The following is a 20,704-nucleotide window of genomic DNA, read 5'->3' as shown; positions in this document are numbered from 1 at the left end:
CGCCAGCCGAGCGAGGGTGCCCCGCGCCCTTCCTCCGCCGGTGCCGGGCGGGTCGCGCATTAAATGGAGAATGCAAATTCGCCTCCGATGGGGTGGTCGGTCCCTTCTCTGGCAACGCCAACCACCCCGGCTAATTCATGCAATTTCAATATTGTCATAGCGTCGCAAACAAGGCCGGCATGTTGTCACATTGATTGATTTTACTATTGACATCTTGTGAAACATTTTATTTTACTAAACCACTTAATGTAAATTAATGACAATTAATTTTGCCTTACTTGGACATTTAAAAACAGAATGAAAAGTTTTAAAAATGCACACGCAGAGAAATATAAAATTAATTATTCACTTTCAGGAAAAATTTATGGAGAGGGGCACTTTTTTTGGGGAAGGTCCAAATGCAGTCTGAATTTTCCAGTGCAGAAAGGAAAATGTGAAAATGCAAACGCCACCAAACAATGTGCTGAAGTCCAGTCCGCTCAAAGAGTCAAAACTTTTAACATTTATACACGAAGAGCCTCCTCCAACTTCTTCCTGGCCCCAAGCACTCGTTCCTCTTGACGCTTAATGTCGTCCTCGGCAACTGATACAGCCTAAAAATGACAAAATTGTGACTATGAAATAAGTAATAAAATTTTTATTTCAAGTTACCTGGACCAAAGGTTGCTCTGGGTTCAGAAAAACACCTGGATTTCTCTCCAGGGCAGAACGGGATCCGATTTGACCAGTAATTGGCTGCACTGAGACATGAAGCGCAGTGGCAACAGACTGCAGGATCGTCTCATCAGCAACGTAGGGCCCAACCGGTTTTAAGCCTCGGGGCAACTCCATGGAGCTGAATTCGTTGCCGTCGATGTCGCACGCCTTCAGACCTTCCAGTCGTTTTTCCCAAAAAAGCTTTAGAGTAAATTTATTAGCATTTTTTATATAAAATAAATTTTTCATCACTTGTTTTGGTTTTTCCTGTGGTCCATGCTTGAAATCGGACTTAACTTTTCCCTCTTGATTTTTGTACAAAGAGACGGGCTGCTTGAAAATAGATGCTGTCTGACGGATAGGTGGAACCAAGGAAGAATCGCTTCTCACTCCCCTGTTTTGAGTTTGCAACGCCTCGCGGCGTGCTCCGCCCGATTGATCATAAGGAGCACTGCTAAAAAAATATTAAAATTAAACCTACAAACTCGTTTCATTTCCAAGTGTGTACCTAAAGTCATAGGGCGTTCCGCTCTTGTGTTTCTTGCTAGATTTCCTGCTCAGCATGGTGTTAATTTTTCCAGTACGAAAGTCAAAGGTCGCCAGATCTAGTCCATCCCCAATGTATCGTGCCAATTGCGGCTTGCTTCTGAATTTTTTCCCACTTGGACTGAAATTGTGTATAAATTATTAGCTCCTTCTATACAATAAATTTATCTAAAAATACCTATAATAATAGACATCAACTTTTCCAGCGGAAAGACCCGATTTTCTTATCACCTCTTCTCTTTGCCAACCCTTGGGAAGTGCGGGACAATCGTACTTTTTTCTCTCAACTGACATGGTATGCGCCTATTGTATGTAATTAAGTATTTAAATGATAAGTTAGTAAATCCAGATTGCTATAATGAAGATTTTGAGCGTATTAATTGCATTCAGGTGTCGAAAAAACAAGATAAAGCATCAAAATTTCCAGGACATTGAATGCCAGTACATATAGCACAGAAGGAGTGCAAAAATGCCACTTATTCTGTGACAAAAAGATGCATTGAATGGAAAATTATTAAGAGAAATAAGTTGATATTGAACAAAATATTTCACTATGTACAGAAAAAGTAGTTAATTCTAACCTAAGTCCTAATCATTAGGCCGCTGTTTGCGTTTTTCGAGTTGACGATGAACAAGAAAACAAAAGCCATAAGCTTCAAGCTTCACCGACAGACCGACACCGATGCAAGTGAACCAACATGACAGATTATTTATGAAGTTTATTATAATAAAAATATTTTACTGACACAAAGCCAAGAAAAAGTAGCGGAATACGAAAATTTAAAATAAATTATAAAAGTTTAAAAGCAAATTTAATACTTAATCCGCCTAATTCACCTAAAGTATGTAAGTTAAAAATTGGAATTTTTTACTTTAAAACAGAGTCATGTTGGTAATTAAACCGCAAAGGGGGAGTGTCAGACGTTACATAAAATTTTCCTGTGCCTAAATTTTGACCTCCGTTGACCTTGTCGGCACTGTCGGCAGCCTCCAGACGGTCAATCAGTCCTTCGAACGCCTCCGTCTCATTCAGAAGAAACCGCAGTTATCTTGAAACCTAAGGTAATACCTCTTGGCAATTGCTTAAAAACAGTAAATTCATTATATAATTTTAAGGATACGCACACCGAAAAAAAAACACCTTTTTACGCTCATACGTGTATGCAATTTTCTCAAATTTCGCCCACATCCGGGCACATGCAACTTGCGTGATTTTGATCAAGTGATCAGGCAATTCTCACGTGAACTTGGGTTAGATTGAGAGGACCACACAAAACTTCAGCGAAAGCAAAATATTTTACATAATTTCTATGTACGTAAGTTTTAAATCCAACGTAATTTGTTTTTTGTTTATAAAAAAGCATTATGTATCATGTATCAGTCATGCATATTATTGGCTATGGTGTGTATAGGTTTTGTAACTCTTTATAAAATTGAGAATTATAGCGTTTTGCGTCTCCATAATACCCTCAGCGCAATGGCGTAAATATAATTTAATTTAATCCTGAAGTGGACAAGTGGAGCGAGAATTTGTACTGAATGGCTATACTCCAGTTTTAGCGTTCAGTCTGTTCGCGTAACCAGAGACGGAACCAGATTTCTCACCGACCCTTTTGTCTGTCAGCCAAGACATTTTATTTTCCAAAGGTATTTTATTGAAAAAACTGATCACTTGCAGATGCATTTTTTTATTCTTCTTATAATAGAGCTAAAGTTTTTCAAATAAATAATATTATGCAGCATAAAATTGAGAACTTAAGTGGATCAAAGACGTCAAAATACAATGGCATGATGTATAAGTACAGCTGCATTAAAAAATTAATAATTTAATTCAAATTTAATAAATTTTTACTTTCATACGTAACGTAAAATCATACTGCACACAAATTTCAAGTCGATTAAAAGATGCAATAAATTATTTAAATTACATTTCTAATAAAATCAATAAAGATTTCAGGGTCATGGCCAAGCATTTCCAACACAAAAAGAGTTCTAAAAATATTTGGGTTACATAACTAGGTCATCAAAAAATACATTGCAAAGTTAAGTCGGTAAAGGTCATACCAAGTGCAAAGAGGTGAATCTCTAATGGACAGTGCTGAATTTTCCTAGGAAGGCTGTCAAAAGGGCACCAATTCGGTAATCCTAGGGGGGCACTTTCTGATTGCCAATGCCACTGATTTTAGCAACTAGGGAGGAGATGAACTGTGGTTATTTTTAAAAACAAGGAGAGGCTCGTGGTTGACTTTTAATAGGGTGAAGAGCAGCACTAGATGCTGGGTCGAATTTGCATTCGCGGATTGGTAGTCAGTTTAAGCAGTAGTTGTTCAAGCAAAAATTTACAATTTCCACAATCGTTGAAAATGGTTTGGACGACGCCTCTCTCTGAAAAGGTTGTTGCTCTTACACATTTTGTGTGGGACCGGTAAGAGCATAAACTTTGGGGAATTCATTTCTAAATTCAAAATTTGCTCAAAATTTGGCAAATCAATTAATTATTTCTCATCAAATACAAATTCTGTTTCAGATGTCGGACGACACGAAGACCGCTAAGCCTGATGCTGCCTCGCATCTGGAGCATCTTTGCAATCTGGACATCGACAGCAAGTCCAAATTCATTCGTCTGTCTGGAATTATTTGCACAATCGGTAATTTAATTCTGCATTTAAAAAAATAAATATTATAAAGCAAGAAGAATTATTCTCTTCCTTTTAAAGATTATTTCTTTATTAATTATCAAATCTTACTTTGACTTTGACTTTTTGTAAAATTTAGGGCCTGCCAGCCAAAAGCCGGAAATGTTGGAGAAGATGATTGAAACCGGCATGAACATTGCTCGTCTTAACTTCTCTCACGGCTCCTATGAGTACCATGGAAGTACCATTGCTAACATTCGCCAGGCCGCTGCTAGCTACAGCCAGAAGATTGGCATGGAGCACCCTCTGGCCATTGCCCTGGACACCAAGGGCCCTGAAATCAGGACAGGTCTTCTTGAGGGAGGTGGTTCTGCGGAAGTCGAACTGGTCAAAGGAGAAACGATTAAGCTGACCACCGACAGCGCACTCACTGACAAGGGCAACAAGGATTGCATTTACGTGGACTACACCAATATTACAAAGGTGGTCAAGGTTGGCAGCAGGGTCTTCGTTGATGACGGACTCATCTCACTCATTGTTCAGGAAATTGGTATGCACAATTAATGTTGTTTTACATACTTTTTATTTTATACTTGATTGGTTTCAGGGGATAACTATTTGAATTGTCAAATTGAGAACGGAGGCTCTTTAGGCAGCCGCAAAGGTGTGAATCTTCCTGGAAACCCAGTTGATTTACCAGCTGTCTCTGAGAAGGACAAGGCTGATCTTCTCTTTGGCGTGGAGCAGGGTGTTGACATGATTTTTGCTTCCTTTATTCGCAACGCTGCTGCACTGAAGGAAATCAGAGATATTCTTGGTAGGCTATCCATTTCAAAGTAAATTTTTTATGCTTAGAAATTTTTTGGTAGGCGAGAAGGGCAAGAACATTTTGGTAATTTCCAAGATCGAGAATCAACAGGGCATCCAGAACTTAGATGAGATCATCGAAGCTTCTGATGGCATCATGGTTGCTCGTGGTGACCTTGGCATTGAAATTCCACCTGAGAAAGTATTCCTTGCCCAGAAGAGCATGATTGCTCGTTGCAACAAGGTGGGCTATTACGTTTCATCTAGTATCATTTGTGCAAGTTATTTATTAACACATATAACTCGACAGGGAAATCGATCCCGAATTTCCTTAGTTTGCATAAATTTGCACATAAATCATACAAAATTTCATTTTCAGTAAAAGATTATCATACATTTTTATTGCATCTTTATAGATGGGCAAGCCTGTGATTTGCGCCACCCAGATGCTTGAGTCAATGGTGAAGAAGCCTCGTCCGACCCGTGCCGAGGGCTCAGACGTGGCCAACGCCATCCTGGACGGTGCTGACTGCGTCATGCTGTCTGGTGAAACTGCCAAGGGTGACTACCCCCTTGAGTGTGTTGCCACAATGGCCAACATATCCCGTGAGGCCGAAGCCGTCCTCTATCACCGCCAGCTGTTCATCGACCTTAGCCGCCTGGTGCAGACCCCTGCTGACTCGACTCACACCACTGCTATTGCCGCCGTAGACGCTTCCGTCAAATGTCAGGCCAAGGCGATCATTGTGATCACCACTTCTGGTCGCTCTGCTCACCTCATCTCAAAGTACAGGCCTAAGTGCCCCATCATTGCTGTGACCAGATACGCACAAGTTGCCAGGCAATGCCACTTGTACCGTGGCATCCTGCCCCTCGTCTACGGATGTAAGTTATAATTGGTGTCAAATTTTATTTCTCTAATTATTATCATTTATAATTATTGCAGTGACTGCCCTGCCTGATTGGATCAAGGACGTGGACTCCCGTGTGCAGTTTGGCATCCAGTTCGGCCAGAAAAGCAACTTCATCCAGAAGGGCGACGCTATCGTTGTTGTGACCGGCTGGAGGCAGGGCTCTGGTTTCACCAACACCATGCGCATCAAGTACGTAGACACAGAGTGAATTCTCTGCCGCATTAAGTCTATATTAAGATTGATAAAAAGATGTGGGAGTGCCATGTTTGTAGGTGAAGATATTGTTAAAATCATAATCTCTGCAAACACTTGCGCTTTTAAAAGCTCGCAGGTGTCTATGCTGGTGGTGGGCTGATAATTTTCATCATTTCTCTAGTCTCTTTTGTGAGGAAATTGTTGATATATCTCTTTTATGTAATCTTCCAAATTGATTCCTAGTCCACAGAAAGAAAAACATGGCTAGTCGATATTTTTAGTATTTGACACTTATATCTTGTTATGTGTAGCATGTTGCATTAAAAGTGAGTTAGGTTGAGATAACACAGTATACTTAAAGTACCAATATAACCTATTATATTGTCTCAACCAAAATCACTTAAACACACAAGTCTTATTTTATTGGTATTTATTGCTTATTTTGTTGAGTAGAGTGTTTGTGATTAACAAGTAACATTATGTCCCAGGTGGCTGCAAGTTACCTTTATCACGAATTTGCATGGTGTGATGTTTACCAAGCATGAACTCTTCCTTTTTATGGATGCTGGAAAAACCTATTTTGATCAAATTAAATGGCTGGTCCATACCTCCTTAGAATCTCCTGTTTGCCCTTAATTCCCTTCCATTCTGTGATCATTATTTTGTTTCTCTTTTTGTTTCAGTATTGTTGAATGAAGTGTCGAAGATGCAACTAAATTACCCTCTCCTTCTTAGACACCATTAAAACTGCAGGATTCTGCTAATTTTCTCCATTTTTTTTTGTGTGTGTGCTGCTTAAGCAAACAAGCGCGCCTTTTCTAACAAGAATTTTAGTGCTATTAAATTAATTCCACAACCAGTATTCCTGTTGCGCTGTGACTGAAATTTAAACCCACCCAGTGAAGTTATTGCAAAAATTTCAGGCAGATTAACATTCTTGTTAGAATCTAAATTGAATAATTAGCCTGTTTGCTGGTTTCCACATCAATTTCCCCCAATATTATTATGTCACAGTTGATGATAAATTGGGTTTCTAATGTGCATATTTATCTAAAAAAAAAAAAAAAAAAATGGTATCTAGTATCCTCAGCCGTGAGTGCTGCAAAAGATGAAATTAATGTTAGAAACCCTACTTCTTTGTATTCATTTTCTCTGTTTGTAACCTCTGTTGACCAAAAGTTTAAAGTACAGAGCTTTCATCAAATTTCACTGCAACAAGGAAAGGCTCTGGATGCGCCTCAAAGGTAGAAGTCGGAGTAGGCAGATTGATGCTGTTTTACTCACCCGCCTAGTTAGACGAATGTTCTTTCATGGTAATGACGAATTTATTTAAACTGTTTGTCCAAGTAACTAAAAATTGTTCTGCTAACTTATTTTGAGGTCCCAAGGACTTAATTGATTTTGAATAGCTCTTATGTGTGATTGTCACAGCTGTGAATTCAGCCGCTTTATGTTGCTTCTTGCAATTATTGAAAATTCATCTGCATTGCAACCTTGCAAGATAAAAAGAATTAGTATATTTTGATCTGTTCTGTGGTCACAACTGATGATGCCACTTGAGGCGTACACAATGTACTGCATTACTAGTGAAACTCTGGTTCTATGTTCTATAGAGAGTAAACAAATAAAATGAAACTGTTGATCTAATAAATAGGGTGTCTTATTTTGCTGTAGAACAAAAATTAAGCAGCTGATTGAAACATAAATATTTTTATTTGTATACATGGAAAAATCTAATTTTGTTAACATTAGAGTTAATCAATCAAATTGATTTTTTTGTTGCTTTTCAATTCAACAATTACAGCCAATTCATTAAGTGTCATTTTACTATAGTGAACGCCAGACGTGTAATTGAACATTTTAATTTTTAATTGGCGTTAATTTCATTCTAAACACCAAAATAGTGAATTACCACCCAATTGCTTCTCACTAGGAGGTGATTTTAAAGAGCCAATTTCGAAGGATTTTTTTATTGCACAGCAATAGCTCCTTCCTTTAAAGAAATGTACATATTATTCATAATGGGAAAAATAAAATTAATTGTTTCCGTCATTCACATTAAACGCTGCTAATTAACAATTTATCCAACATGTGTTAACTTATAAAGAGGCAGATAGAAGTAACCAAACATTCTATGACTAGAAACCAATCAACAAATTATTGTTGCATCACATTAGTTTGGCATTATATCAGTATTATACACAAAATTTGAGGATAGATTTTGATTTTTCAGTATGCATTCTTTTCACGTTGTTCTTGTTTAACATGCATGCGCCTTAGAGCTTTTTATTGCAACACAGAGCTCCTTCAGAGATAGATCTATCTGCATCGTGGATGCTGCATTTCTGTTGTTAGATCTAAGTTCAAAATCTCGAGAAAAAAAGTACAAAAATTGTCCTTAACTGCTGTAAAGCTCTATTGTTCCATCTGAGAGTGAAGCAAAAATAAATACAAAACTCATGTTATCGCTCGAAATATCATCATCGTTTCTCTTGTCACGTTCTCGTACTTTTGACTTGAATCAAATTTACTTTTAACGACTGTTGCTTCTTTTCTTACAAAATATACGTAACCTTCATTGCCACTCACTCCTCAGTCTGAAGTAATTATATTAAATAATATCATCGCGACAGCATCATGTTTTGTGTGGCTTTCTGAGAGACAAAAATATACCAAAGGTCACCTGTGGTCTGAGGGTTAACTATTGGGGTCTAGAATTCCGGAGTGATGCCTTTTGCGTAATCGCCCTTCACTGTCTGACGTTACAAGTAATGTCAGGGCTTCTAGAGACTGCCTCACCTGAAAAAGATGGAAGAAATATTTTGTGAATTGCAGAAATTAAGCTTATATTTATTTATTTACTTTACCTTTGCTATCTGATTCAAATTCGAGTTCAAAAACTGCTGAACTTCATTGGAGGACTTGCTGTGGAGATGGACTTGCCACTTCATAATCTCTTTATAAACATCGTCTCTGAAATTTAAGCAAATGTATCTTTACTACGTTGGAGAGAAAAAAGTAAATTACCTGCTTGAGATCACAGGATTTGAGTAGAATTGAGCTTGGATTGCATTAATTCTGTACAACAAAAAAGCTGCTGAGAGGAAGAGCATCAAAAGGAGAACTGTTGAGGTGAGTAGCAGTAGTTCGTGCCACTTTACAGACTGAATGTAATTTTTAATGCAGCCTCGGAATCGCTCCAACTTGCTCGGCTTGCTGGCAGTCTTAGGAACATAGGTGCTACTCACTGTAACTACAAATTCAAACAATAAACATTTTGATTTTGTTGCAATTTTTGAAATACTCACTGTTTCGCGTGCAGAAAGTAGCCACCTGAGGTTTTGCAGCTATTATGGTCGGAGGGTCCTCGTTTCCGCTCCCTGAGAGGGACGACTCTTCGTCTTCGTCGGCAACCAGGTTGCTGCCAGATTCGCTCGGCGTTACTTCTTCTTTGCTTATGTCACTGACAGAAATTGAAAGAGGGTCTAAATCAAGCTGGAATACATTAAACAAAATCAGTTAGAAAAATATGTGATAACATTTTTGAAATTATCAATGTTGTTTTAAGTGTTTGTAAAAAGAATTTGAAATTATCAAGCAGCTCTGATTTAGATTATCGAACCAGTTTAAATATAAATTGAAAGATTTTGGACACGTATATCATGTGATAAGCATCAAATAGCAAGTCTCACCGTTGGCGTCGGGAGAGGAATTGGCTCAATTTCGACAATTTCGGGTGCGGTGGCGTTTTTCCAAACCTGCACCATCAACTTGTAAGTGGAATCTCTTGAGAGCAACGATGAAAATACGTGTTTCTCATGTAGCGTGGCAATGCCAACAGCATTTGGAATGATCCTTGCCGTCTTCTCCTTGGTTACTTTCAGAACAGAGGCAGTTGGTATAAGTAGCTGAGAAGGAAAAGTTTTATCAGCTTCAATAAGTAAAGACTTTTTGATATTTACCTTAGTAACATATCCGAAGACGTTAGAGTAAAATGCAAAATAATTTTTTGTGATGTAGAGATGTCCTTGCAGCAGGATGTCTGCTACCAGGGCGCATGAGTAATCTAAAAAAATCCAAATAAATATAAACTTATGACTGATGTATTTGAAAGAAGTAGTAGAAAATACATAAAACCACACCAAAGAGATTATCAATTTATTTATAAAAAAATCAGTCTCCATAAATTTTTTGCAGCTGAAAAGCATTTTGAATGTGTATGCAGTAGGCGGAGGGGCTTTTTGCGCAAAGCGGACGTGATAAATTATTCAGGAAAGCACTCACAATTGAGTACACGTTCCTCAGCAGAGACGGTCTTGAAGTGCCGGTGGAATTTCTTCTGTCGCCCCTTATTTGAGCCAGGAGGCATAGAGCCGACCGGCAGCTCTGACAGGGAGACGGTCACCACCTCTTGCTGGTCTGAAGCCGTCATCCCTGTGACACTGAACTGTTTGAATGGAGGGCTGAAACATTATCAAAATATTTGGTTAAAATAACTAAATAACTAAAGGAATCAATTCAAGTCAATCAATACAAATAATTTTTGTTGTTTTCACGTAAAATAATAAATTTGTGACGGCAATTTGATAAATTAATCTAATTTTGCTTGAAAATTGATTTTCTTGTAGAAGAAATTACAATTTTATAATTAAAGATATAAGCTTTCACGGGCTTTGAAATAAAAAGTAAATTCAAACGAATTTGGCGCATTTGACGTAGGGGCATAAATTTCTCCTGCACCACTCACCTCTATCTTTTGCTCCTTTTCAGCAGCACAATAGTGAGAAGTAAATAAGCAAAGGCGAAAGAAAGAGTCGACCCGTGTCGCCTGAGCAAATATTTAAAATGAGCAAACGAGAGCTACTGGCATATAAGTATTATAAAAGTGCTGCGCGCCGGAGCAAGAATTGTATCAAATAAGAAGCGAGAGCTTGGGGACGTGAGAGTGAGCACTGAACTTGATGGATAGTTTCATAACAGAAACAGCCTCTGCCAGCCAGCGGATCATCCCATTAAGCGATGTGCTGCCGCGACCTTTGACTCTCGATCCCGTCCACACAAATTTGTTTAGCCTCACGTTACTCAACTCACATGACCGACGTGCTGCGTCTAATAAAACGATGAATTCATCATCATTGTTGTTATTGCCCTTTTATCAATTGTCTGCTGGGAGCAACGCTTGTTTCAGATGGGTGAAAGTTATCTACTACCAGAGGTGCAATTAAAGTATTAGGTCAGAAAATAAATATGTGTCATGCAATTCACTCTGCGTTTTTTAGTGGGAGTTTCCTAATAAAAGTGACGTCAAATATAGATCACGATTTAAAAATTAACAAATGAAACAATTTTGGCAAAACGTGGAAATATTGAAATTTAGTTTTGCAATTAAATCTTCTTAAAATGCAATAAATTGAACTAACATGACTTATTTTTTATATTTTTTTTAGATCTGTCAATTATTCTCAGCCAAAGCTCAGCCCTAAACATTCAAAATTACTGGAAAATTTTGAATTCTATTCCAATTCAACCAATTAAAAGCATCCAATTATGATTCAGGGCCCAAAAATTGTAGTCTTTTTTTTTTTTTAGAACTGGGGTAAAATATCATAAGTTGGGATTAAGTTGAATGCAACCAAATATAATTGCAATTACTTTCCAACGCACTGCAGATCAATTTCCACTTTCTACACGTAACAAGAAGCGTCATTAGAAAGCATAAAAAAATGACGAATACATTACGAAAGTGGAGATACAATGCGTAGCCAAGCGCACGTTACCTTACGGTCGGTTTGAACGCCGGACTAAAAAACGAAAGGTCCAGCAATTGGCCGCTGATGCGCTTTCCTAAAAGAGTCATTTTGGCAAACGTACGACAACACGCCAGCAGCCTCCGACGTCGGACTGGCCGTGCACCGCTTTTCAATAATTGCGACGATCAACCATTTATCAGAAAGAGAGGAAGATAATAATGCGTGGTTGAGATAAAACTGTAAGTGCACGGATGGGATTTTCGGTTGGCGAGAACCATGGGTGAAAATGGTCTGCGTGTGCGGCAGGTGTGCTTCTTATCGTGCCTCGTGGAGAATATTTCAATGACTCGTTGATCCGATCGAATGATAACGCCGCGGCCAAGAACAGATGGCTTGAATTTTTAAAAGAAAAAGCATCTTATCGACTGGCAGATTTTGCTATTCAACGAGGTGTTCGATCTCTCACTCCAGTAAATGCCTGATAAAGGAATACACAAGGTTAAAGTTTAATAATTATGTTTAGACAACTTGTACATTAAGTCATCACAATTTTTGGTTGAAAATCGAGAACGTTTAAGGATGGCGGTAAAAACTGGAATAGAAGGTGCACCGGCAATTTCTACTAAAAAGAAGGATTCTAAAATAACAGCGCGTATAGCCCTGAAATCTCTACAATTTTTAATAGCCTGCCATAAAGAGTCGAGTGACAATGTTATGTTTACGTTAGTAAGAAGTATAGAAAAATATTCTATACAAAATGGTTTTGCGGTTTCCTTTATGTTAATCTAGCGACCTCCTCTAAAGATAACTCTCAAAAATATTTTCATCAAATAAATATTTTTAATTTAATTACCCTTGTTTGGTAAAATTAAATGTGGATTAAATTAAAAGAAAGCTTAAGTGATTTGAACAATTCTAATACGATTTGCTAAAACACTCAAAATACGCAGAATTCGCTTCGAAAAGAAATAATTTGATATAAGATTAGGTAATATTATTCCTCACAGAGAGTGGGAAGGACATTTTGGCAGGCGTATTAATAAGGTCAGTGATAGCAAATCAAACCATTGTTCCGATTGTTGAAATCCCAATCAGCTTCACTACTATGGGCGCAGTCAGTATGGACCAACAATTCAAACACACCCAAATTTATTACTCAGCAAACTGGGCTAGACTTAAAAAATGTATTCCAACTAAAAAAAAAAACAATTAGAATTTTAACTGCATATTTTTTTTAACTTGATAACTTCAAAGATCAAGATAAATTGCCACTTAAAAATTCAACAAAGAAGACTAGCAACAGTAGCAGCTATAATGATAGCGACGGAACAATAAATTATATCATTCTTTAAATAACCTAAATTTTTCCCGATCGATTGTTTCAACATTGAAATTTTTGGAACCTTATTATGTCCATTCTCAGCATACAATTACTAATAGTAGTGGCTCTGTGAGAATTAGCAGTGCTTGATAGGCTCAGTTATAATTGTCAGCCTATCGTGCGCATATTTGTTCCATATCAAATTAAAGTCGCTACCAGTGTGCTTTAGACGCTTAAGTCAATATTTTTGTACTAATTGTACAGGCAATAACAAAACTTACAATGAGAGTGCCAAAATATCATTTCTTTTTATCCAATTCCGCATAAGCTAATAATAATTTTAAATCCTATTCTCCGGGGTTTTTTCTCCATAAAAAAATTTAATCAATTTTCATGATGCACAAGAATCAGACATAAGGAAGAGCGGATTCACGTGGCGGAGACTTTTCCGAATTATCGCGCATTTTGCCAAAGGTCGCGAACAAACCAATTACAAGGTTGCGAATGAACCGATTACGCGTTTTGTTGTTGCCTCAAAATAACTTTTCTCATTGTCAGTGCTGCACGGGGATGAAAAGACAGCACGACGGCCCACGTCTTAACAACAACGGCTTTTCTGCAAATCGATACAAGCAATAAAAGTTGCAAATACCCGAGTGACCTCAATAACACTTTGGTTTCGCGTGGTGAAAGAAAAATGGTGTTTAAGGATCGCGGACGTGAAAACGAGAGTTTGCCGCAATGCCGAGACAATTCATATAAGCGAAATTTGCGTGTTCTGACCGCAAAGGTATGAGAATGTGTTTTCGTGCGACTTACCCGGCTACTGTTGGTGACTTGCCGCCGGCTTTCTCGTTGCTGCTGTTGGTGTCATCCGTGGATATGTTGCTGCTGTTGGACTTTCTGAAAAAAGGCCAAAAGAAAACTCGTTTTAGTTTCTGAGAACATGCGAGCCGAGCGCGACGATAAGACCACTGTCTCTCGTTCGTGCCGTCCGTGCAATGCATAAATTAAATTGCTTTCGTCTGCATTTCGAGATATTTATTGTTCATTTTGCATGAATTTATCGCACGACACGACGGAGGTTTTATCGTTGCTGGTTCGTGAGAGCGAAAAACTCTCGCAATGTCAAGTTCTTGATTAGTGTTGAATTTGCACTTTCACAACATAAAATATAAAGTCACATTTTACAACAAGTACTGTCCATTTTGCACATTTTGCAAATTGAAATAAATTTAAATAATTTTGTACCACTTTGGACTACTGTCATACGTACTGTTAGCCGATGTTAATTTAATTATTACTTGGATAACAAACAAACAAACCTCAAGTCCGGCCAGGTTTCCCAGCATTAACCGCCTGCAAAAAATTAATGCCAATTTTTTTGCGCCTAGAAAAACCCAGCGTTATTCTTTTTTTGTGTGAAATTTTATCATGAGGAAGCAATAAAATTATTCCTAAAGTGATGAACATGCTAATATAGAAGTTTAGTTAAGTGATTTATCCCATTTTTTCAGGAATATATAATTTTGTGGGCACCATAATGCTTAATTTACCTTCATGATTAGGCAATTTATAATTTATTTTATAGATTAAAACTAAAAAATATTTTTTAATCTCATGAACTTTGTTGTTTTTAATGTGATTTATATGTAAATAATGGACGTTTCTATAGTCTGCAAAAAACCACACAAACAAAAGTGCAGTGTACATAACGCATTTTTCTATAAAAACCTTTTTTTAACACCTATTCTGGTTGGTATATGTAATCAAGTTGAAGCTCTATATTATGGAAAACAAGCTACTTTGAATGTCGGCTGGAAAGCGAGAAAAACGAGCCAGTTTTCAGAGAATTATTTAGTCTTCACGGCAGCACACGCTATGCAAAGAATAAGCTAAGGCTCGGCTGGCGTTATGTCAATGAGGAAATGTGAGATTTTTGTCACATGATCTACTTTTAAATTATAAAAATAATAATGTGCTTTACAAAAATAAAGGCAAAATTTTATTTGTGAAAGAAAAAAATCATTAAACAGTTAATGAAGCAACATAAAATTATATTTTACTTAAGAAGAAAAATGTTACGTTAAAATTATTGAAATGTAATAAATATTAAATAATATTAATATTAATTCTTAAAAAAAATTCAAACAAACATGATTTAAATTTTTAGTTAGTTTCACAATGAAATTTTTATATATTCAGCAACTTTTCAAACTGTTTTACATCATATTTTTTACCCAAAGCTTCCTTGTGATTATTTTAATTTCATATAATGCAGAAAAAAGGTATGTCAAGATTGTTTACTTTTAACTTCAACTGGACAATTGAAATGAACTTAAAAATTCTTTTATGTACACTTTTTAAAACTTTGTCGCTCGTTCAAGACAAAAAGAATGGGTTTAGTTGCTTACATACCTTATATTTGTCAACGAACACAAAATCTCGTGAATCACCATGCCAAAATCTCAGGCTCTGCGAGCAGTTCCGAGTCGCGTGCCAAGTTGTATCAAAATCACAAACAATTATATCAAAATGCTCGCCGTAAAATCCCCTCTATTTGTTAATTTCCTGCTTGAGATAAGGGAATTTCAAAACCCAGGCAGCCACAAAAATCCAGCAGGGAAGGACGCAAAACGCACGGCTGCTTCAACTGGACTATCCAGCTAAAAAGCATCAAATTGTATATCCGTGTGGTGGATTAGAACTATAAAATGCACGCGGCAATGAAATTTCTGAAGGACACGACCGCTAATGTACGGCCACAAATTATTCAAATTAAAATAGATACACGTGAAACAAGGCCGAGTGTGACGGGTTTGGTTACATACGCGTGTAAAAATGCTTTCGAGTCGATAAAAAGCACATTAGCTTTATCATAAAATCAATCGCAGGTGCCGTCAGTCAAAACACGGAAATTTTCCACTGCATAGTTAATTGAATGCATAGGTAAACAAAAACGGAAGGCTGCAAACACAATTTCCAACTAATGAGTTTTTTATTAGGAATGCACAGTACATAAATATTATGTTTTTCAAGAAATTTTTACTTTCTGTAACTTTTTAAAAGACACTTTTAATCTGATACAATCTAGATAATTAATTTCAAAAATTACTTTGCAAATTAATTTCATGTTACCAATTTTAATTTTTTTCTTTCCACTTTTATAAATTATTCATATATATTTACGCATTTCAAACATTGTCCCACATTGAGACTCAAAATTTATTTACTTTCATGAAAAAAAATCAGTATTACGAGGGCATTTTGTTCAAGAGGTAGATTTTTAAAATTATTTCTGTGAGACTTACTAAAAAATGAAAGTTTAAAATTTAATTTATGGATGCGCCCCAGTATGCTTAAAAATATATTAATTTAATAAATTATGAGAAAAAACCCAATAAGTGGTTAGAGGAGGGGTAGCGGTTTATGGTGTTCATCAACCCCAACACCCCGATGTCTATAGTCTGGATTATGAAGTCTCTCTAAAGCAATTTTTTTCACAAGCGCAGCAAAACCAAAGCAAATAAATATAAAAAAGCAAAAATAAATTTCACATATAATTGGCTTACTTTCTGACTTTTATGAAGTTGCGGCCTTCAGGGAAAAACATGCCTGGGTTCAGAACGAAGCCAACAGAGAAAACACACTTATCGCATTAATCTAATTGTATTCCTAAAACGACGAGACAGCATGTGAGTGTTTCAATATATCGAGTTTAAACCAAAGTGAGGCGAGGTCTCCGCACGCACCGCCTTATATTCGCTAAACCGCAAAACCAAAATAAAAATACTACGCGTTTGGCGCTTCAACGACGACAAAGTGCGTCTCCAAAATACCCCTCGAAAGTGGGGCGCATGTATGGACCAAGCCGGAGCTAAAAATAGGCCCACGACAAAAATCCTTAATTCATCTTCCTCGGTAATTAGGTGGCGAAAATTAAGAGACCGAATACAAGAGGTGCGCATGAGTAAAAATAGGTATTATCGACCCTGATGGGTTTAATGCTGTAATTTCCAGCGCATTTGTCCGCCGCCCTCTTGACACTCTTAATTAATAGCCAGCCTGAAGAAATTTCCGTCCGAGCCCCTTCATTAACCCAATCACGAGAGTTCAGCGGACGAGTTTTTTTGCCAAGCCTCTTCAATTCGTTCGCGAAACTGGCACCCCGCGCTTTATGAATGGAAGCAACCGCCGCGATTGTTCTTACGTGGTCTCGCGATCGATACGTGTATAGGCCGAGGCGGAATTTATTTTATATAATAATGAAAAGGCAGAGTTGCACACTTTCGCTTTTGGCGACGCTTGTGGCGTGCGCTGCGAGTGAGTGGGTGATTTTGCTGCGTGTGCAAATTTCCCACCCACCCACTCGCGGCTGAAAGATCTCTCGCCCCTGAGGAGAGGTTGCGGTGGGTGCAGAAACGCCCAGAGTTTTTGACAGAATACAATCGTTATTCAGTAAAATACAAACCTAAGTTGCGCCTCCACACCATTTGGCATTGGGCTCTCCGACCGACGGCCGATTCGTGCCGAATCCAGATCTCACAACGTAGATTCTGCCATCAGATCACGAGATCGCGGACGAGCATCCTTCGGCCTGCTGTTCTCTTTGCCTGCGAGCTGCGTGCAGCACAGACAGCACAGTTAGCCTTAACTGTGAGGGCAGCAGTGTGGCCAACCTGTCTGCTTACTCTCGCTCAGATTTGTTGGCACGATTGCTTGTTATAACATGTGTTTTTGTTTGTTTGCGACTTCAATGCACTGATGCAGCAGTAAGCTAATCGTTTTTTTTGCGGATCGAGCCTCTGTACCAGCACCAGAAGCTGGATATTTTGAGATTTTTACAACTAAGGAGAAAACATCTATTCTATAAAAAATTATTTCAATTTTATAATAACAAGGTCATAATTATGTAGTTTCATTGTTACTGGAAAATTGAACTCTTGCAAATGTCCTTGCTGGAGGACAACTTTCCCGCTGGGGAAAAGATCTTGGCTGACATCGAAAACGTCTTCAAAAACGATCCTGAACTGTAAATTTAAAAAAATTTTGGTAAATGAAATTTTCAAAATATAAATTTTTACAGTGAGGACTTTTTCATCATTCCACTAACAGAGAATCAAAATAAATCACCTGTCATCCACGCTAACCACAGTCTTGGATTAGAATCGTGGTGCGTTCAACACGTGTATTGCTATGTTTATGGAAGACTAATGAACCATAAAACCAGGAAGAAAAGGGAGGGTATGTATTTTTAATCTCGGTGTTTGAATTCGGAGCTTATTAAACATTAAACCCTCTTCCTAGAACATAAAAGCGTAGTTCGCATGCTGCGAGGAGCTCTCTTGATTAATCCAGAGACAACTACTTTTTGGAACATGAGCAAGCAGCTGATTGATGCCGAGAGAATCAGCCCTGAAGAAGATCTTAGGTTCTCAGCTGTTGTGTTGAGTTTCAAACCAAAGTGTTCGGAAGTTTTCACACATCGGAAGTGGGTGCTGCGAAAAATTATTCAGCAACCTGACGTGCAACCTTTTACGATTATCAAGCTGCTCCAGGCGGAACTGCGAGTCACCCAATCGGCAGCTTCCAAATATCCGAGCAATTATAATGCGTGGAATCACAGAAAGTGGGTGTTAGAATTCCTGGTGCCAAAGGGAGGAGATGGAAAGGAGGTTTTGAAGCAGGAGCTGAAACAATCCCACTGGTGGACGTCCAACCATGTCTCTGACTTCAGTGGCTTGCAGTATAGACAATTCATAATGCAAAAAATATTTGAATCATTCTCATACGAGGTAATATTTTGTCTGATAAAGTCACTTTAATTAAATCAATAATTTTCAGGACTATTTAACATGGAGCGATTGGTCTCTTGAATTTCCTGGCCAAATGGATGTGCGCTGTTGCATCAGTTGCGCTGCTGCTGCAATTCTCGAACAAGAGTTGCAGTCGTCAACCGATCTATTGATTAGGTTCGAGGGGCACGAGTCTCTCTGGTACCACCGTAGATTCATCTTGATAAGCTTGCAGAAAGTCTGCACTAGTGTGCTGTGTGTTAAATTAGACTTGTCGGTTTTTACCACTGTTATCATTAGCGAGTATTCCTTTTCCAATAACCTTGCCTGTGACTCGCAAGTACCACACCAAAAAAGACATGCAAAACAGCATTCTAGCTGGATAAATAATGCGCTTGGTATTTCTCCACCCTAGAGAGTTAATACAAAAATAAACTCATTTTCTTTTGATCAATCGAGCTGTATGAACAGTGGAATTTCCCCATACATTGGATAAAATGTAAGAAAGAACGAGAATTAAATTGATGGTCTGATGTGCCCCTTAATATTATTGAGAACAATTGAAAGTTAAATTAATTTTTTTTAGAATTTACAATTTTTGAATCTATTAATTTTTCTCCAATTTGAAAGAATCCAAGTCGTACTTTACATTCCTGTAGTAACAACTTTGAAGTGATTTTTTGATTGCAATAACTTTTGGTTCCTTTTAAATAAATTAAAAAATAAATAAATAGAAACTTCAACAAGGTTTTTATTTTGATATCATGTAAATTGCAGTATTAATCTGTATTAATCATTATACCAATCTAAGAATAACAAGGAAAATGACATAACCAATAAAAATAACAAAATATAAATACGAAGCCCAGCATTTCGCTGAATTGCTTGACGAATTTGATCATTACCCTCCTTAACATTTTCAGTAGCACCAACAACAGTTGTATTGATTCTATCAATATCTTTATCCTGCTGGAGAACTTTTTCCGTGAATATTTCCTGCAGTTCTGCAATGTGGACAACTTTGCTTTCAATTTGACGCACTTCTTCATTCAAACTTTGCAGCTCATTGTAAAGCTGGTTGTTCTCCTCTTCGTAAATCTGCAGCTCCTCTTTCGAAAACTCTTCATCGGTGGCAAATTGCGAAGAGTTCTTTGTGCCATCGACATGGTTGTTTTCATCATCAGATATTGTTTTTGTGGCACTGAGCCTGTTAGCTGTATGCGTAGGACTGTCTGTTTCGAACCTGGAGAACTTTTGAAAGTCCATCGCTCTCTTCACTCGAATTGCTTTTTGTTCGGAATAAATTTTGCACACTGCTTTCAAATAAGCCTCAATCATGTCCAGTACCATTTGCCTGTGCTCCGTCACCTGAACAGAATCTTCGACCTTTAAAGTTTTCTTTTTGAAGTCCTGAATCAAATGGGAGCAAGTATTCATGATCATCTGAGCGCCAGCATCGATCTTGTCTCTCTCGGCGTCCGTCATCTGAGGCAAGTCAGGAAGGTGGCCTCCAAAATTCAGATAAGCCTTCCGGTGCTCCAACAAAAAATCTCGAAGTCTGGTTATGTTGTTGACGACCTCTCTGGCTTTTAGGGTGAATGCCGTCTTCTGAATGCGAGGCAGAATAGAGGAACTCTTGTCGGAATCATTGCCGGTGACTCCGAACGCCCTGTTTCGAGTCCGTACTGTTTTTACACACGCTTTGAAGAGAGCAGTGATATCCATTATTCTGAAATTAACATAGAACATTAGTTTTAGTTGAAGGAATAAAAAAAATAGTAAAATATATCAAATGAAAACACAACTTTTAAAAATTAATTGCATAGATATACATACATACATAGTACACACTTTGTTTAGTTGTGTTTATTATGTATTCAGTTAATTTTCTGCAGAATAGTATGAATTACCTTTACAAAAAGATGGGGCAAAGTGCTTTTGTAAGTATAATTTAATTTTGTAAATAAAAGATCGTAAAATTGTGCCCGAAAATCTTCACAATCTTGAATGACAACACATTCTAGTGGTCGTGGTGGGCGGATGG

At 37.7% G+C, this 20,704-nt stretch overlaps 5 protein-coding genes across 15 annotated transcripts; 2 read left to right on the top strand and 3 right to left on the bottom strand.

The window, feature by feature from the left end:
* Positions 1–212: 212 nt before the first annotated feature.
* On the bottom strand, positions 213–3,453 carry LOC132203583 (methyl-CpG-binding domain protein 3). Of its 5 annotated transcripts, XM_059631453.1 has the most exons (7): positions 3,307–3,453; positions 2,188–2,324; positions 1,421–1,545; positions 1,205–1,363; positions 949–1,150; positions 652–897; positions 213–593 (listed from the first exon to the last, which is right to left on the bottom strand). In XM_059631453.1, exons 3-7 carry the CDS (start codon positions 1,534–1,536, stop codon positions 504–506), a joined length of 813 nt encoding a protein of 270 aa, XP_059487436.1. In that variant the 5' UTR covers positions 1,537–1,545; positions 2,188–2,324; positions 3,307–3,453; the 3' UTR covers positions 213–503. The 5 variants fall into 5 exon arrangements, with proteins under 5 accessions (XP_059487436.1, XP_059487438.1, XP_059487437.1 ...); XM_059631455.1 differs by lacking the exon at positions 2,188–2,324; XM_059631454.1 differs by lacking the exon at positions 3,307–3,453 and having other exon boundaries at positions 2,171–3,288.
* A 22-nt stretch (positions 3,454–3,475) lies between these two features.
* On the top strand, positions 3,476–7,445 carry LOC132203579 (pyruvate kinase-like). Of its 2 annotated transcripts, XM_059631442.1 has the most exons (8): positions 3,476–3,635; positions 3,770–3,890; positions 4,018–4,428; positions 4,486–4,695; positions 4,748–4,929; positions 5,102–5,570; positions 5,632–5,788; positions 6,478–7,445. In XM_059631442.1, exons 1-8 carry the CDS (start codon positions 3,516–3,518, stop codon positions 6,488–6,490), a joined length of 1,683 nt encoding a protein of 560 aa, XP_059487425.1. In that variant the 5' UTR covers positions 3,476–3,515; the 3' UTR covers positions 6,491–7,445. The 2 variants fall into 2 exon arrangements, with proteins under 2 accessions (XP_059487425.1, XP_059487424.1); XM_059631441.1 differs by having other exon boundaries at positions 5,632–7,445.
* A 43-nt stretch (positions 7,446–7,488) lies between these two features.
* Positions 7,489–17,513, bottom strand: LOC132203580 (GRAM domain-containing protein 2A-like). Of its 5 annotated transcripts, XM_059631444.1 has the most exons (10): positions 17,337–17,495; positions 16,438–16,540; positions 13,685–13,768; positions 10,079–10,257; positions 9,757–9,860; positions 9,487–9,702; positions 9,103–9,289; positions 8,822–9,047; positions 8,662–8,767; positions 7,489–8,593 (listed from the first exon to the last, which is right to left on the bottom strand). In XM_059631444.1, the coding sequence occupies exons 2-10, from the start codon at positions 16,476–16,478 to the stop codon at positions 8,492–8,494; spliced, it is 1,245 nt and encodes a 414-aa protein (XP_059487427.1). In that variant the 5' UTR covers positions 16,479–16,540; positions 17,337–17,495; the 3' UTR covers positions 7,489–8,491. The 5 variants fall into 5 exon arrangements, with proteins under 5 accessions (XP_059487427.1, XP_059487428.1, XP_059487426.1 ...); XM_059631445.1 differs by lacking the exon at positions 16,438–16,540 and having other exon boundaries at positions 17,337–17,513; XM_059631443.1 differs by lacking the exon at positions 17,337–17,495 and having other exon boundaries at positions 16,438–16,946.
* On the top strand, positions 17,254–19,395 carry LOC132203581 (protein prenyltransferase alpha subunit repeat-containing protein 1). Of its 2 annotated transcripts, none has more exons than XM_059631449.1 (5): positions 17,254–17,637; positions 17,782–17,897; positions 17,952–18,109; positions 18,173–18,660; positions 18,710–19,395. In XM_059631449.1, exons 2-5 carry the CDS (start codon positions 17,815–17,817, stop codon positions 19,073–19,075), a joined length of 1,095 nt encoding a protein of 364 aa, XP_059487432.1. In that variant the 5' UTR covers positions 17,254–17,637; positions 17,782–17,814; the 3' UTR covers positions 19,076–19,395. The 2 variants fall into 2 exon arrangements, with proteins under 2 accessions (XP_059487432.1, XP_059487431.1); XM_059631448.1 differs by lacking the exon at positions 17,254–17,637 and adding an exon at positions 17,689–17,729.
* On the bottom strand, positions 19,392–20,704 carry LOC132203582 (syntaxin-18). Its single transcript, XM_059631451.1, has 2 exons — positions 20,571–20,704; positions 19,392–20,389 (listed from the first exon to the last, which is right to left on the bottom strand). Exon 2 carries the CDS (start codon positions 20,383–20,385, stop codon positions 19,450–19,452), a length of 936 nt encoding a protein of 311 aa, XP_059487434.1. The 5' UTR covers positions 20,386–20,389; positions 20,571–20,704; the 3' UTR covers positions 19,392–19,449.

The sequence above is a fragment of the Neocloeon triangulifer genome, unplaced genomic scaffold (genome assembly GCF_031216515.1).
Source record: "Neocloeon triangulifer isolate White Clay Creek 2 clone unplaced genomic scaffold, ASM3121651v1 ptg000017l, whole genome shotgun sequence".
Lineage (NCBI taxonomy): Eukaryota > Metazoa > Arthropoda > Insecta > Ephemeroptera > Baetidae > Neocloeon > Neocloeon triangulifer.
This window is presented reverse-complemented; position numbering and strand designations above follow the sequence as displayed.